Source organism: Pinus tabuliformis, chromosome 8 (genome assembly GCF_031772625.1).
Source record: "Pinus tabuliformis cultivar Carrire ecotype Pingquan chromosome 8, CPIR1, whole genome shotgun sequence".
Taxonomy (NCBI): Eukaryota; Viridiplantae; Streptophyta; class Pinopsida; order Pinales; family Pinaceae; genus Pinus; species Pinus tabuliformis.
Window position 1 is genome coordinate 1,873,129,458 of NC_142294.1, and position 17,624 is coordinate 1,873,147,081.

The 17,624-nt window shown below is 35.5% G+C and overlaps 1 protein-coding gene across 1 annotated transcript; it reads right to left on the bottom strand.

Annotated features, from left to right (window-relative positions):
- Window positions 1-547: 547 nt before the first annotated feature.
- On the bottom strand, window positions 548-3,814 carry LOC149243840 (lipase-like PAD4). The gene is made up of 4 exons (XM_089367869.1): window positions 3,676-3,814; window positions 2,648-2,972; window positions 1,767-2,522; window positions 548-1,555 (listed from the first exon to the last, which is right to left on the bottom strand). The coding sequence occupies exons 1-4, from the start codon at window positions 3,699-3,701 to the stop codon at window positions 788-790; spliced, it is 1,875 nt and encodes a 624-aa protein (XP_089223995.1). The 5' UTR covers window positions 3,702-3,814; the 3' UTR covers window positions 548-787.
- Window positions 3,815-17,624: the final 13,810 nt, after the last annotated feature.

Here is a 17,624-nt window from a genome sequence, read left to right on the forward strand (position 1 = left end):
CAAAATATGCTAACATAAATGAGAAAGAGGATAACTTACCTATTCCTAAAGGTTATACAATTGTCTCTTTTGGAAGATCTCTTTAAACCTGACTTCTATGCATCCTTTTACACTTGCGACTTATGCCCAAGACATTCAACAACCTTTCTCAAATCCTATGGCATATAAAAATAGGGTTGCATGCAAAAAATATCACGGTGACATCACTTCTCAGAAGCTTCAAGTTTTGCTTCCCTTGCAATATGTATGATCCTAAACCATAATTGTTTCGCTTGGTTGTTGATCATGAAGTGGAAACCATAAAGGTTGTCTTAAAGTTCTTTTCTTTGTCCACAAATTTATAATCAAGTTAAGGACGATTTACTAATACAGTTCCGGATTGTCTTAAAATGTTTTTCTTTGTCCAAGTCTCTTTGTGTAATTCTATTACCTGATTGTCTCAATGAAATAAAACCCCACCTTGAAAACTAAAGCAAAAGGAATTTCTTCTTTAACCGTCAGGACATTACATCACTTGTGATCACGCACGCTATTTTAAACCATGAAATGAAATTACTTCTTAAAAAGAAGAGAAAAAGGAAATTACATGTTAAAAGCAAGAAACCTACATGGAACAAGTTCCCTAATTGATGACGCTAATTTAAACAAATGAAAGGAAATCACAACGTAAAGACGCGAACCCTGAGTGGAACAAGGAAATTAGGAAATCACAACCTAAAGACACGAAACCTAAGAGGGACAAGGAAATTAGATCTGAGAAACAAGAAACCTAATTGAAACAACCTTCTCAGCCCTTCCAGCTTTCTGTTTCCATTATGTCGTTCAAAGGAGAGGTCCATCCAGGAAATTGATTTTGCTTGTATTCTTTCCATTCTTTCCACCATTCCATGAAGCTGCTTCCTTCCCAGAAAACATCGGAGGAAATGTTGCGATCATTGATCAATCTTGTCACATAACCTTCAAACATCTCAAGACGTTCTAGCTTTTGGTGTTGACCCTGTTCCACATTTCTCATTTCTTTTAAAGCCTCTTCTACATGTGCCCAAAAGCAGGAGTCCTGAGTGAGGGATGCCAGCTTGCTGCGCCCGCTCCGACCTCTTGAACTGCGAGTTTTTTCTTTCTCTTCCATCCATTTCTGAAGGACTTTATGACGATTGGGTCTTCCATCCGAAAGATAGTTGCCGTTGCTGTTAGTGTGATAATAATATGCAATATCCAGAGGCTCTACAAGTCTTCTGTAGGCGGTGCCAGCGTTTATCCACTTATTTTGAGATTGGAAATCACTGGGCAATTCATGTCTCTCCCACATTTTAATAATCTCATCCCAAAACTCTGCGAGCTTTAACCTCCGCCCATTAGCCTCCATATCATTATGTTTCCTGAAGGAATCATAATATGTGTTGCCATCTTCCTTCTCACAACGCTCTTTATACCACTCAACCTCTGCCATATTACATTGTTTCTCGCTTAATTCAATTGCTAGCTTACCAACATTTGTATTATGCTTGTTTTCCATATTTGCTGCTCTTTGTAGGGCAATCTGTGCATGATCATTCTGCAAAACATTGTCATCACCAATTCAAGAACACGCCTGAGTCTCAGTCAGTGAGCTAAGAGAGGAAAATAAAATTCAGAAATGTAGATAAAAGTCAATGTCACATTACAATTTAATATCAAACTCCTACACCATAAATGATAAAGGACAAGAGAAATATTCACTTACAAGATTTAAAGGTTGTTGTCAGGAAGAGGAATTTAGTATTTACCTGAGCTCCAACACCAAGGGCTTCCAGTTGCAATGAAATTCCCATCTTGTAAGAAGATTCCGAATCAGGTTTTGCAGTTATTTTCCCACTGATGCACGTTTCTACGACATGATTCAAAACAGAACCATACTCTTTATGCTCTGAAAAGCAGTCCTGTACAATAGTATCATAAGATTTTCCGTAGCTTTGCAGTGTCAAATGAAGAATCTTCAAAACGGTCTCAGAATTGTCAATACAAGCCGCCCCCTCGCTTGAACAAAACATGTAAGTGCCAAAAGGTCTGTATGGGCTTCTCTTGGTAACACCATCTAACTCCCTTAGAGGGTCAAGCCCATAGTTTGCTATTGTGTAAGTATGCTGCAAGACATTATTAAGAAGAGTCCTACAGGCATCTTGAATAAGAGAATCAGGTACAGTTTTACTGTCATTAGCCATTATGCGTTGCCAATAAGGCAAAATAGCAATCAAGGGCTCAGCGATTGACTCAAGTGGTGCAAGGAGCATCCGAGGAACAATATCATGCTGGGAAACCACGTGAAAAAAGTTGCCTGCCCAATTTTCACGGGCAACTGCTTCAACAAGTCCTACATCCCCCACTAAAGGACTTCCAAATGTTACGCAAAAGGGAGAACTTTGCCTGAGCCTCTTTTCCAGTACCCATAGTGTAGCCAAAGTTGCAACTGCCCCTCCTAAGGAATGACCCACAAATATAATGGGTTTCAGCTTCCTTTGTTTTGAGTCCGTATAAACCTGCATCTGTTTGGTAATGAAATACATCAACACAATGTAATTATTTTCCTTCTCCATTTCGAAAAACTCCATCTCTAACAAGGAAAGAAGCAATCACTCGTTAATGAAACTTGAAAGATAAATTAATTTACCTTTGCTTGGAAATCTGTATTCTCCATAACATGTAGGAACAATTTAAGGGCCCCCTGATGGACGAGGGCTGGTTGAGCATCATTACCCTCAAGGCAACTAGAGAAGACGTTGTTGTCAGTTTGTATATTGCCCTCTCCATATTTGCTCTCCTTGACAATAAAACCTTCTATTTCATGAAACGAAGGGAATGCAACATATGCAACGCCTTCATATTCATTTAGGCTATAAGCCTCTAAGTTGTTTGCAAGACGCGACTCTTCCCAAGCCTTGGACAGTATTCCGCACGAAACAATAAAACTTGCAATCTCTTGATCAACAGTGAATCTGCACCAACATTTCTATAAATTAGCACTACCATCGAAGGAGGCCAAATACCAGATTATTGGCTCAGCTACTGACCGTATCCATTACTGGGCCAATTAAAAATCGCGTTACTAATTACAGACCATAGCATCATTTACCACAATCTCATACAAAATTACAAAATGAAGCCCATCATTTTATCACTTTATAAGCAAACAACAAATGCAAAAAGAATCCTGGAAATTTTGATTATGTAAAGTATTAGAAGCTAAATAAGCGCCGATGTTGTGCACCAGCAGCTTGAATCAAACCCATTGAAATTAACACCGAAATAAACATAAATTCCCCCTAAAATCAGATCCAACTTTCAACTATGCTATATATTACCCACTGTAAAAAATTTAAATTCCCCTACAACCACATCAAACAACAGTAAAATACAAACTTTTACTTTCTTAAAAAATATCCTTATCTTGGATTGAAATTATACACACAATAGTTTCAAATTCGGCGCAGAACAAAAATCTTCCTCTCCCCAAACCACATTTAAAAAACAATAAGATGCGTACTTTACCTTACAAAATATATCATAATCTTCACCTGCGACTACCAATTTATTTAAAATATACACTAAATATTTTGAAAGTTGACACTGAATTATTTATCAAAATGTAAAGAAAACAACAATATTTTGCAAAAACGAAATTTCCAAACTCATTCTTACAGCGGTGTAAACGACTCTGATTCCATTTGGAGTACTGTTCTTCACAATTCTTTCGGAGATTCCTTGTAATGCACCCAGCGGTGTGTTTATTTATAAGTGGGGAAAGAGAAAGAACGAAGCTACATCCCGGAAAATCAATGGAATGAGGCCTCAAATGAGATATGCAGAGAGGCAATTGCAGTTGTAAATGCGCGGAAAGTCGATCGAACGAGCGAATTGTGTTTTTTAATGCTTTGGTTAGTTGGGAAAGGATAGCCAATTAATGGGGCCCATCGCGAACGTAACGTGAAAGTCACTTCCATTGAAGAAATTTCCAAATGCCTTCCCGCGTCTTAGTTGGATTAATGATTTTTTAAATTTAATTATATTAATTAATTTAAATTTATATATGTAATAATTATTAAATAATAAAATTAATATTAATTAATTAAAAGTAATTTAAGTTAGCATTACACCTTTTAAAAATATTTATAATGAAAATATACAGTTTTAAATTTAATTATATGAGTTAATTTAAATTTTTATATATAATAATAATTAAATAATAAATTTACTGTTAATATTATATTTTTTAAAAATATTTAAATTTAATTATATGAGTTAATTTAAATTTTTATATATAATAATAATTAAATAATAAATTTACTGTTAATATTATATTTTTTAAAAATATTTATAATGAAAATATACAGCTTGAGTGGGCCTAATAATTAAGAGCATGTGTTTCTTTCATAGGTTCAAAACGAGAAAGCTAAAAATATATATGCATTTGTAAACTTAAAATAAAATCACTAAAAAAATAAATTGCTTGTTCCACAAACAAAAAAAATCATAAATCAAGATAATGTCTAACTTAACTAGAACATTAAAATTAAATAATAATAATAATAATATAACCTATTACTATTACCATAATAAAATTATTTATAAACCTAATAAAATACACCAATCTTCAATATACCTTGTTCTATAATCTTCAATATATCTATGGTCAAGAGGCTACAAAATCATTTTCCATAAAAATGAATCTATCTTATCATCGAAGGCATATAAGTACAAGTCATAAGCATGTTTATGAAAAATTTAAATAAGTTTAAAACTTATTTAGAAATTGGTTAAATTCTAGTTAAAATGAGGCTATCTTATTCTTGAAGGCACATAAGTGCATATCATAAGTATGTGTGTGAAATTTTTTTAAGTAAACCTTATTTTGAAAATACGTTAAATTCTAGTTAAATAATTATTTTTGGTAAGTGTTTTTTAAGATTTTCATGTAAGTATTATATCGACAAATTTATAAAAAAGGGGAAATCATATTTTTATGATTTTAAGTAATTAATTATTGATTTGGATATTTTAAATAGCTTATAATCAATTTAGGTGTTTAAAATTACTATTATGTTAATTATTAAATTATTTTTAACCAATATAGATGTTTAAAATTATTATTATTATGTCAATTATTAAATTTTATTAAAAATAAGAAAATTTAATTAATTTAGTTTACATTTGTTGAGACTTATATTTGGGATTAGGAAAATTTATGTAAATATTGTAAACAGCAAGATAAAAGAAGTTGGAAGACGAAGAGACATGGGGAGATGAAGCCAACAGTCTCTCTCTTTGTATATATTCATATTTTCTCTTAATGCAAAACACAATTTCATTCACGAAGTTACTCTTGGCCTCACATGGTATCATAGCCAATTCCCAAATTCAGTTTTCTACATTGTAACTCCTATCAGTTTCTTGCCATTAAATTGTCCATCTGTTATGCTTTTTTAACAATCTTTCTTTAATCTTCCAAGACTGACAATGTTGTTGAGCAACAACTTGATCGCTTGGATAGATTCAAACATGCAAAGTCTTTTCAAGAGTTTGATAATGAGATTCCATATCTTGAAGGGGGATCCCTATATTGGATCAATCTATGGAATCTCCTTCTGAAGTACTTTCTCCCCTACATGAAGCTCCAGCCATTGATCAAGATGACACTTTGAGTGATGTGAGGCTGAATCTTGATTCAACCCCATCTCAGTCAACTGAGCAACTTGGGCCATCTCAAAAAGGTCCTCCAAAATGGATGACAAAGATACTTGAAAGTGTTCGCTTTGATGACGTTGGAAAGACAAGAACAATGTGCTCTGTTAGACAATGGAGGTGGTGTAGATGATCTTGATTCACTTGTTGATATGGATGTTTCTTATGATTGTGAACTATATTTGTCTATAGGTTTTGAATCAACTTCCTTCAAAGAATTTGCTTCTCATGATGAATGGAAAGAAGTGATCCAGAAGGAATATGATGTTTTGATAAATAATGGCACTTGGAATTTAGCTGGTCCTCCATTGGAAACCAACCCAATTGGCTGCAAGTGGGTCTTCAAGAACAAGTATAAAGCAAATGGCTCACTTGACAAGCATAAAGTCAGGCTTGTGGAAAAAGGTTTTGCACAAAAGGAAGAGGTCGGTTATGAGGAGACTTTTTCCCCCACAACAAAATGAGCTACCATCTGGGCACTCTTTGCCTTGGTAGGTCGGAACAGTTGGAAAGTCCATCATATGGATGTAAAAACTACTTTCTTGAATGGAGATCTAAAAGAGAATGTTTTTATGTCTGAACCAAAAGGATTTGTTATGAAGGGTCAGGAACACAAAATATGCAAGCTTGTCAAATCCTTGTATGGCCTCAAACAAGCATCGCAAGCCTGGTATGAGAATTGACTGAGCATCTGCTGAAACTCATTTTCAAACATTATGATCTTAATGATGCAACTTTTCTTGTCAATAAAGTTGGAAAAACAGTTGTATATCATGTGGTGTATGTAGATGATCTTCATATGACAGGGAACAATGAGAATTACATTGCATCTATAAACAGAATGCTTTTACGTCTGAACCAAAAGGATTTGTTATGAAGGGTCAGGAACACAAAATATGCAAGCTTGTTAAATCCTTGTATGGCCTCAAACAAGCATCGCAAGCCTAGTATGAGAAATTGACTGAGCATCTACTGAAACTAATTTTCAAATATTATGATCTTAATGATGCAACTTTGCTTGTCAAGAAAGTTGGAAAAACAGTTGTATATCATGTGGTGTATGTAGATGATCTTCATATGGCAGGGAACAATGAGAATTACATTGCATCTATAAAGAAAGAACTAAGGAAAGGTTTTGAAATGACATATTTGGGATATGTTCACTACTATTTTGGTATTGAAGTAACCAGACGTCCGAAGTTTATGTTCCTCTCTCTGAAGAAGTACATTGGAGATTTGTTGAACAAGTTTGGCAGGGTTGAGTGCAATCCTTTGACTACTCCAATGGAACAAAATTTAAAGCTCACATCCACTAAAGGAAAATAATTTGAGGATGCAACAAAGTACATACAGCTCGTAGGAAGTCTCAACTACTAGATTACTACCGAACCATTTCATTTGTTGTTGGAATCCTCTCCGGGTTTATGTAAAAGCCTTGTGAGGATCATTGGTCTACTTCAAAAAGAGTTCTAAAGTACTTGAAGGGAATTCAAGACTTTGGGATCAAGTATACATAGGTGGTTGACTTCAGCTTGATTGGATACTCTGATTCATATTTTGTTGGAGATAAAGAAACTAGAGTATGTACATCATGTTATGTTATGAGTCTTTGGATCATGAGTTGTCTCCTGGAGGTCCAACAAACAATCAGTTCCAACAGATTCCACAACTAAGCCAGAATATGTGGCAGCAACTGAAGCAATGAAGGAAATTGTGTGGCTTAGGAAAATTCTGGAATATTTGCAAGAGAAACAAGTGCATTCAACTCAACTTTTGATTGATAACACTTCTACAATAGAGTTGGCCAAGAACCCAAAGTTCCATGATCGAACCAAGCACATCGATACAAATTATCATCTGATTCAACATCATCTTGCGGCCAAGACAATCCACCTATGACATTGTTCCACAAATGAGAAGATTGTAGACATCTTCACCAAATCACTTGGAGGAGAAAAGTTTGAAAGATTCATAATGACGTTTGAACTCACCAACAATCCTTCATATTAAAGGGGGAATGTTGACACTTAATGTTTGGGATTAGGAAAATCTATGTAAATGTTGTAAATAGCAAAATAAAGGAAGTTGGAAGACGAAGAGACATTGGGAGATGAAACCCAATAATCTCCCTCTCCTTGTATATATTCATATTCTCTATGCAAAACACAATTTCGTTCATGGAGTTACTCCTAGCTTGACAACATCTTTATTAGTGCACTCATAATATTAATAAACAACATGTGTATATAAACTTTTTTAAAGAAGCATTGCCCTTATTTTATTACTTAAGAGCTTATTTATAAAACCAAAATTTCAACCTTATTGTAGACCTAATCCAACCAAGTTATTACCCTTGTTTATCCATGTCATTACACACACCTTTACAAGTGGCATACTTTGATTGCTCATATAGGTTTGCTTAGCCATTGTGTAGCAAGTATTCCTAGTTTGATTGATTGCATCTTTAGGGTTGCCTAGCCATTGCATAACACATTCCTAGGTTTGTTGGTTGCTCATCTATGGTTTCATAGCCATTGTATATGTTATGAAACCATCTCAAGAAAAAGATAGAAAAGATAGATCAACGCCTTAAAATTCAGCCTCTTCGAGGGGACAACCTCCTTTACATTACATAAATGAACAATTCTTGGATGATTCAAATGACAAAACCTCCTTTCTATATATAGGAGTCTAAGGAGTCACAATATAACCCAACCGACCTAACAATAATAATATAAAGCCACAAAAATAACAATAGAAGGATTCTATGGGGCACAATAATAACAATATGGGGACAATAGGGGCACAACAATATTAATAAGGGATACAACTACAATAGTAATGGGGTAGTCACTAGTATTATAGGGACCCAACATGCCCCTCTCCTTCAAAAAAGTGTTGTCCTCAATGCTTGAGTAGTTCTGGATGCTTCTGTATAAAATTCTCATCCTCCCATGTGGAATCTTCAGCGGATAAGTTCTTCCACTTGATAAGATACTCCGAAATTGATCGATTTCGTAGCTGTCGAGTTCTTGTTTCTGTGACTGCTTCTGGTTCCAATATAATTTTTCCTTCCTCGTCAAGTTCTGGCAATATTGTTTGAACTGGGAGTTTGTCGCCTATAACCTTGTTTAAACATGAAACATGGAAAACTGGGTGCAATCGAGAAGCTGCAGGAAGCTCCAATTTGTATGCCATAGTACCAATCTTTTGCAACACCTTGTACGGACCATAATACTTTGGTGATAATTTATTATCCTTCTTAGCTTGCTTGAGGGACATTTGATTATATGGTTGTAGCCGTAGGAATACCCAATCACCTACATCAAAACTTCTTTCACTGCGATGTTGATCTGCCTGTTGTTTCATTCTATTATGTGCCAACACGAGGTTATCCTTTAAGAGTTGGAGGACTTGTTGTTGATGTTCGATGTGATGTTCCACTGCTTGAACCTTAGAATTTTCTCTTAAATATGATGTGATGGATGGTGGTTGATATCCATAAAGTGCCATAAATGGGGTCATTTTTGTTGTTGTATGGAAGGAAGTGTTATACCACCATTCAGCCAGAGGCAACCATTTGACCCATTGTGTCTGTTTATCAGATACAAAGCAACGAAGATATCCTTCCAAACATTTGTTTACTATCTCAGTTTGCCCATCAGATTGAGGATGATAAGATGAGCTATGAGCTAACTGAGTACCAAGACAAGAAAATAATTCTGTCCAAAAATTTCCAGTGAAAATGGGATCTCTGTCACTTACAATAATCTTTGGGTTTCCATGTAGCTTTTGAATTGTTTCCATAAATGCAGAAGAAACTGTATTGGCTTTAAATGGATGTGATAATGCACAAAAATGTGCATACTTGGTAAGTCTGTCAACTACCACCATGATGACACTTTTTCCCTCAGACTTGGGTAAACCTGTGATAAAATCCATTGAAACCTCCTCCCAACGTTGGCTTGGAATGGATAAAGGTTGTAATAGACCCGGTGTCTTAATTGTTTCAACTTTATTTTGTTGGCAAACCAAACATTCCGCCACAAACTTTTGAATATCTGATTTAAGGCCATCCCAAAAAAATTCCTTCTTAACCCTGTGGTAAGTTTTTAAAAATCCTGAGTGCCCTCCTAAGGGAGAAGTGTGCAATTCCATAAGAATCTTTTGTTTTAGCTGGGAATTCTTACAAAGGTATAAGCGATCTTTGTACCATAACGAATCATTTTGCCAGCTAAATGTATCAGACGTACTGCAATCTTGTTGTAACTTTCGAATAAGTGCCCACACTTCTTCATCATTCTTCCATTCCTCCCTTGCTTCGTTTATCCAATCTGGTTGGATAATAGAAATGGCGCACAACAATGCTTCCACATCCTCATCCTTTCTTGAGAGTGCATCTGCCACCACATTTTGCTTCCCTTTTTTGTAGATGATTTCAAAGTCATAACCCAACATCTTTGTGACCCACTTTTGTTGCTCTTCAGAGGATAATCTTTGTTCTAAAAAGTATTTAAGGCTATCATGATCCGTTTTTACCTTGAAGTGTCTTCCCATTAGGTAGGGTCGCCATTTCTTAAGTGCATGGAGTATTGCCAACATTTCCTTCTCATAAATAGCTTTGTGTAAAAACTTTCCCTTGATTGGACGACTTTCAAAAGCAATGGGTCTTTCATCTTGCATTAAAACAGCACCAATTCCATTTCCTGAAGCATCACATTCCACAATAAAGGTTTTTGTGAAGTCCGGTGTAGCTAAGACCGGTGCTTGGCACATTGCCTCTTTAAGATGTTCGAAGGCCTTTGTTGCTTTGGAGTCCATGAAAATGCATCTTTCTTCAATAATGTTGTTAGAGGTGCTGCTATTCTCCCATAATTCTTAACAAACTTGCAATAATACCCTGTCAACCCGAGAAATCCTCGCAGATGCTTTATGTATGTGGGGATTTTCCATTCCTTAATGGCTTTAATTTTGCTAGGGTCTACCTTAACTCCTTCATGAGATACAATATGACCCAGATATTCCACCTCTTGTACTCCAAAGAAACATTTGGATCTTTTTGCATATAATTGTTTCTCCTCCAATAGTTGTAGCACCCTGTCAACATGTTCAACATGATCCTTCCAAGACTTGCTGTAGATTAGTATATCATCAAAAAATACTAACACAAATTTTCTAAGGAATGGTTTGAAAATGGAATTCATCAAACCTTGAAATGTTGAAGGTGCATTTGTAAGGCCAAAAGGCATGACCAAAAATTCATAATGACCCTCATGAGTTCTAAATGTTGTTTTCGGAATGTCTTCAGTCTTCATTCTGATTTGATGATATCCTGAATGAAGATACAACTTGGTGAAGTAAATTGATCCATGCAATTCATCCAGTAATTCATCAATGACAGGAATGGGAAACTTATCTTTAATAGTGAGCTTGTTGAGCTCCCTATAATCCGGACACATGCGCCATGATCCATCCTTCTTGTGCACCAATACTACTGGAGCAGAGAAAGAACTTTGACTCGGTTGAATTATACCAGCCTCTAGCATTTCTGCAACCATACGTTCAATTTCACTCTTTTGGGCATAGGGATATCTGTACAGCCTGATGTTTGGAGGAACACTTCTTGGAATCAGATGAATAGCATGATCATGATCACAAATAGGTGGGAGACCTTTGGGAGTCTCAAATACCTTGGAATGATTGTCCAAGACTTTTTGGAGATCTGGAGAAATAGATGATTCCAATGTGGAAACATCTAGCGAACATAATTGTGCAATTACACCACTTTGTTCCTTTTTTAGAAGCTTTGTCATACCGTTAGAGCTGATTATCTTTCCCAGTTTCCCTGCAATACCCCTTAATTCAACTTCCTTTCCTTCCAAAGAAATTTTCATGAAAAGTTCTTGAAAATTAAAAGCTATTGTACCCAAGGATTGTAGCCATTGGACTCCTAGTACAACATCAGCACCTCCCATTGGAATGGAAAGCATTGGGCTAGTCAATACATATTCTCCCATGGATAGCTTGATATTATGGCACTTTCAGAGCAATTTATTGTTCCTCCATTTGCAACCATCACTTGACACTCTGGTGCTGGATATAAGAAGCAATTCAATTCTTTTGCTACCTTACAATGAATAAAATTGTGGGTACTTCCTGAATCAAACACTATTACCTTTTTCTTCTTGATTTGTCCTTCTATCTTGATGGTTTGAGGAGTGGTAATTCCCGCCAATGCATTACAAGATATGGTTGGATTCATTTCTTCTTTATCTAGGCTTTGTTCCTAGAGTATATCCTCTTCTTTTGACCTTTTTTGCTCCTTTTCTTCTTCCTCTTCACAATCTATGTAGAATAATTTCTTCTCAGCACACTTATGACCTTTAGTGTATTTGCTATCACAACTGTAACAAAGCCCTTTTGCTCTTTTTTCTTCCAATTGTTTGGTGTCAACCTTATAGGTTGTGGAAGACTAGGGGCAACAACACTTCCATCTTTATAGTTGTGAGTGGTATGCTTCCTGGTTGCCATAATTTTGCTTTCCATTTTTCTTGCTAACCTGAATGCCTTCTCTAATGAATCAGGTTCCCAAAGGCGAACATCATGTTGGATATTATCCTTTAAAGTCCCTATGAACACATCAATCCTATGCTCCTCTGGAATATTCTTTACCCTTATGTTCAATTTTTGGAACTCCTCAATGTGCTCCATTATTGAACCCTTTTGTTTGAGACTTATCAATTGGCTAAAAAAAGTGTTGCTTTTTGTATCCTCATAATGTGCTGTCAATTCTTCCGTAAAAATTACCCAAGTGATAATTTGTTTACGAGAGCAAAGCCATTGATACCATACAAACTGATTTGGTTCCAAATATAAAGTTGCAATACGTACCTTTTGTGTGTTTTTCACATTATTGAGATCGAAAAATTGCTCCATCTGTAATATCCATGTTGCGGGATCCTTGCCATCAAACTTCCTCATATCGATTTTTGGAATATGGTGGGTCTTCGATCCAACATTAGAGTCTATGAAATCATGATTAATATTTCTTTTGTTCGCATCATGAGTTTCCTTTACTACCTTTTCACCATTAGTAAGTATTTCTTGTAGAAAATTTGTCAAATCTGTCTTCAAATCTGTCATGTCTCTCTTCAAATCTGTCTTCAAATCATCAATCTTATCTTCCACGCCCTTTATCTTAGATTCCACGCCATTTATCTTAGCTTCTATTAGCTTTTGTGAGAGTGAAATTTGTTGCACTTGGTCTTGTAATTTTGATATATCATGTAGCATTTCTTCCTCTTCTTCATGAGTCATGCTAGAGCTTTCAGGTTGCTTACTAGGTGTTTGCATTTTCTTTCCTCGGGGCATCAGTTACCGATAAAAATGCTCTACTATGCCCTTTGAATTACTTCAAAATAATTTTTCAAACCAAGCTTAAGCAAAAATTTAAAAAAATCTACACACCTTTTTTCACTTTGTAGGAGCTCGATCTTGCCTCTGATGTATCTCTTTAATTTCGGATCATCCAGTTCTGAAATTGCGATTTGTAGTAACCCTCTGTGTCCTCTTTCCAATGCCACCAGTCTGATCCCAATTGGATTCTCCAAGGAAGAGTTATGTCAAATCTCCCACAGTGACCTGATTATAGACTAGTTCAGTAGAGCGAACTTGTACGATGTGCCACGTGTCCCTATTTCGACCTTTGGCTCTAAAAAAGATATACAAGAAACTACAGTCTGTCCTCTTTCTGTACCTTCTTACGAAATTTCAATCCGATGCTCAGAGAGAAAGTTATGACGATTTTCCCCAGGTCACCTGTTTGGAATGTAATTCAAGAGTCTGCAAAAAAGACCAACTTCCTTAGATCATATTTCCACAAATATAGCGCAAAAAGACCTGAAATTTGGACCCGAGATTCAGTGCAATTTCTTCTCAAATGGGTTTTTTTTTTTAGCTTCTGAAACGTTGCAGAAAAAAAGTTATAATGAAAATGCCACGATGACCTGTTTGGAGCAATGAAACCCTAGAATCCAAAGCTCTAATACCAAATGTTATGAAACCAGCTCAAGAAAAAGATAGAAAAGATAGATCAATGCCTTAGAATTCAGCCTCTTCGAGGGGGAAACCTCCTTTACATTACATAAATGAACAATTCTTGGATGATTCAAATGACAAAACCTCCTTTCTATATATAGGAGTCTAAGGAGTCACAATATAACCTAGCCGACCTAAAAATAATAATATAAAGCCACAAAAATAACAATAGAGGGATTCTATGGGGCACAATAATAACAATATGGCGACAATAGGGGCACAACAATATTAAAAAGGGATACAACTACAATAGTAATGGGGTAATCACTAGTATTATAGGGACCCAACAGTATACTTAGCATTTCTAGTTCGATGATGAGTTGTTTTAGAGAAATTCATCTTTGGATAAACAAGCCCTCTCAATAAGCTTATTATAGTCAATGATAGATCGTAGTATAGACCACTATGTACTCCACCTGGATTTAATGAACACAAAAAACCATAGTAAGAGAAATGAGGAGGATGATAGCTTACCTATTCCTAAATGTTGTCCACGACATATCCTTTGAAAGAGCTCTTGAGACCCAACTACTATGCAATCTTTTACACCCGCTACCTACACAAAAAACAATCAACAAGCTTTCTCAAATACTATGGCATATAAAAATAGGATCACATGCAGTCAATCTCATCTAATACATTAAGTAATACTAGATCTACCAAACTTAAATCATAAACATCAAAGCAACGATTTACAAATGTTTGGAGGGGGAAAGGAATGTATATCTATATTAATAAAGTGAGTTACAAGAAGTATATATTACCTTTAGTCACTTGATGCACTACTTGCTCCAAGTTCCTTGAGATCCTCCTAACCCACCCTTCCTTTCTTAGAAGAAGTGAAGCTACTCACCATATAGCAGAAGAAGGATGATAAACTATCTCACCTAGGGTTGCAATTGTTACTTGTGTTGATGCCCAACACCCAACTCCCAATAGAAAATAATGACAAAGGAATTTCTTGTTTTCCACCAACATGAGGACACTTATACTCTTGATTATAAATTAGGTGTTCGTTCCTCAATTTGGCTTTTCTTTATAAGAATGTAGAGAAGCTTAAAGATAGGTTCAAGGCATGTGAAGTGGGTGAAAACTAGTAATGCACAAGTTCTATGCTCAATAGTGCATCATAGGTAGCCCATCTCTCATTGATCTCATTGAAACTCTCAAATTATAGAAGATCTAAGGAGTGGTCGTGGGTTTTGTAATAGCAACGTCCGACCAACCATGACTTGAGCATGAAAAGGATGCTAGTAGTCACTCTTCTTCTTCATCTTTAAGGGAAAGAATGACAAATAAAAGTGTAATAGATGCCCCATAATGTATGATGTTACAAGAGGAACTGATGGCTAAAATACATTATTAAAACACATAGAAATAAGTAGATTAATAAAGGAGCCTATATATCAAGGAATTAGGAAGTATCTAAAAATAGAAGGTAATCAATCATATATATATATATCAACCCCAAAGTAGGAATACCCATGTTTGGATGTTGGAAAAAGCATGGCTAACGACACAATACATTATGGATCCATTAAATACATGAAAGAGAATTACCATGAAAAGGTACATGGTGGATCCATGTCATATAATAGACCATATCCATGAGTAAATAAAATGTGGATATATGTCATAGTATACATCAAAAAGACATTTATCACAAATGAAAGTGCCATTATAATCTTTAGAGTACTCATATAAAAGTGATATAATCCAACACAACTTACAAAGGGTAGCATTAATGTTGGATATGTGTTATATTATTTTCATGACTATCACCACGTGTTATATTGGTTGGGGGGAAACCCCCGAAGAATTAAAAAAAAAAAAAAAAGGAAGCATGGCTTTTGCATTCATTTTTGGCCATTTTCAACACATGTTTATTGCCAAAAGTAGTTTTGTGGGACATAGTGGTTTTGTCCATTGTTTTGTAATTTCAATTAAGGAACTATGATAATATTCTAATCGAGGGAAAATGGATTAGTATTCCATGGTTCCCAAGGAATATATATTGTATTTCAATACTATAAATAAGAAGATATATTGAAAAACCTTGTTGGTTTTCCTGGTTTTGGGTTTCCAAGATAAAATCTCTTTGTTAATGTGTGTGTTTGCAATTGCATATTTTATGTTTTAATTAAGAATATGTTTGAAAAAATTAATTGTACAAGGTTGAAACCTATAATTAAGTCGTATTTATTGAACCTAACCCCAAAAATAGTACAAATGTACGTGAGCCCCAAGGGTTAGCTCAGTTGGTCAAAAACCGTGCCTCGCCATCGGGAGGTCACAGGGTCAATTCTACCCGAAGCCCTTGGGGTTAGGTCTTGCTAGTAGGCCGAGGGGCGATTAGCCCAGATTTTCCCATGGACGTAGCGACCACTCACTAACCAGGGTGTTCGTGAAAGTATAAAAAAAGTATTAAAAAAAAGTACAAATGTACATCAGTGCAAATAAATGAGTTGGTATTTTGCATGGTATAAATATTTTGATTACCAATCATTGATTAATATCATTAATAGACATGAAGAGGACCCCGCAATAATGAAAATGGACCCCATAGTATCTAGTACAATCTAGCAAGTGTGAATAGAGGATTTGATGTCAAAACCTCAAAGAATTAATCAAGAGACAATGAGGTAAACCCATTTTCAATCATAAGGAATCTTGCCATTGTGACTACAAGTTACAAGGCATTAGTTGGTTTCTTAATCCACTTCCTAGATAATGAATTGGTGTCGATAGGACGTGATCGATCAAAGGAATGACTTAATGTATCGCACATTAATCAACACAAAACAATTACTAAGAGATTTATGTGAAGAGATAAATCACCAAGTCCATTGAACATAAGGATGACTAACATGAAAGGTCAACAAGACTTTAGAATGGCTGACTCATACTCCACTTTCCTTTAACATATATCACAGCACATTAGTGACTTAAATAACAAAAACTAAAAATGACTAATAATATATTGCAACAATGCATGAGGCATTGAAGCACCCTCCACATTACTAGAAGAGTAACTAGTTAGAGGGAAGGACTCATAATTATGTATAAATCCTTGGAAAGCTATATCTTGATTGTAAAAGAATGATGTAGATAGGTTTCATGTTCCATGACAACAACAACTAGCATCTCCCACTTAACTAAATACAAATTGAAGCTCTTCATGACCCCTGTCATGGTGTAAGGTTGGGGTTTAATTTTCCATGGCCAATCAAACTAGGAATTGATTGATGAACATATCAATCCATTAGTAACAAGGAGAATTCATCAATAAGAACCTCTAACATAGGTATTAAACACAAGGTTGCACTAAAAGGAAGAGGATTGTTATCCACTCTTTGATTATTTTCAGTGTTTGTTAAATTACTACATGTACAAGAGTTTCTCGAAGTGTCACGTCATCTGGGTGACATCACTTCTTGGAAGCTTCAAGCTTTATTTACATTGCCATATGTATGCCCTTGACCCATAATTGTTCAACCTAGTTTTTTGTTTTGAAGTAGTATCCATAAAGACTTTTCCAGGGAATTACGCAAGTGATTGCAAAAGGGAAATTACTGCAATACCCGAGGAAGTTGATGTACCAATTTACCCAAACAGGGTCCATAGTTTTAGCACTTCATCTCCTAGGGTTAGGTTTTTGGATTTTAGGGTTTTCCATTGTTTCTCAATAATAAATAGGCCTTTGATCCAAATTGTAACACAGTTCAAAGGCATGTAGCCGCCACATCGCATCTCAGAGATAAGCTGCCATGGCCTGAACTAGTTTATTTCCATTTGTGTATGTATTTATATTT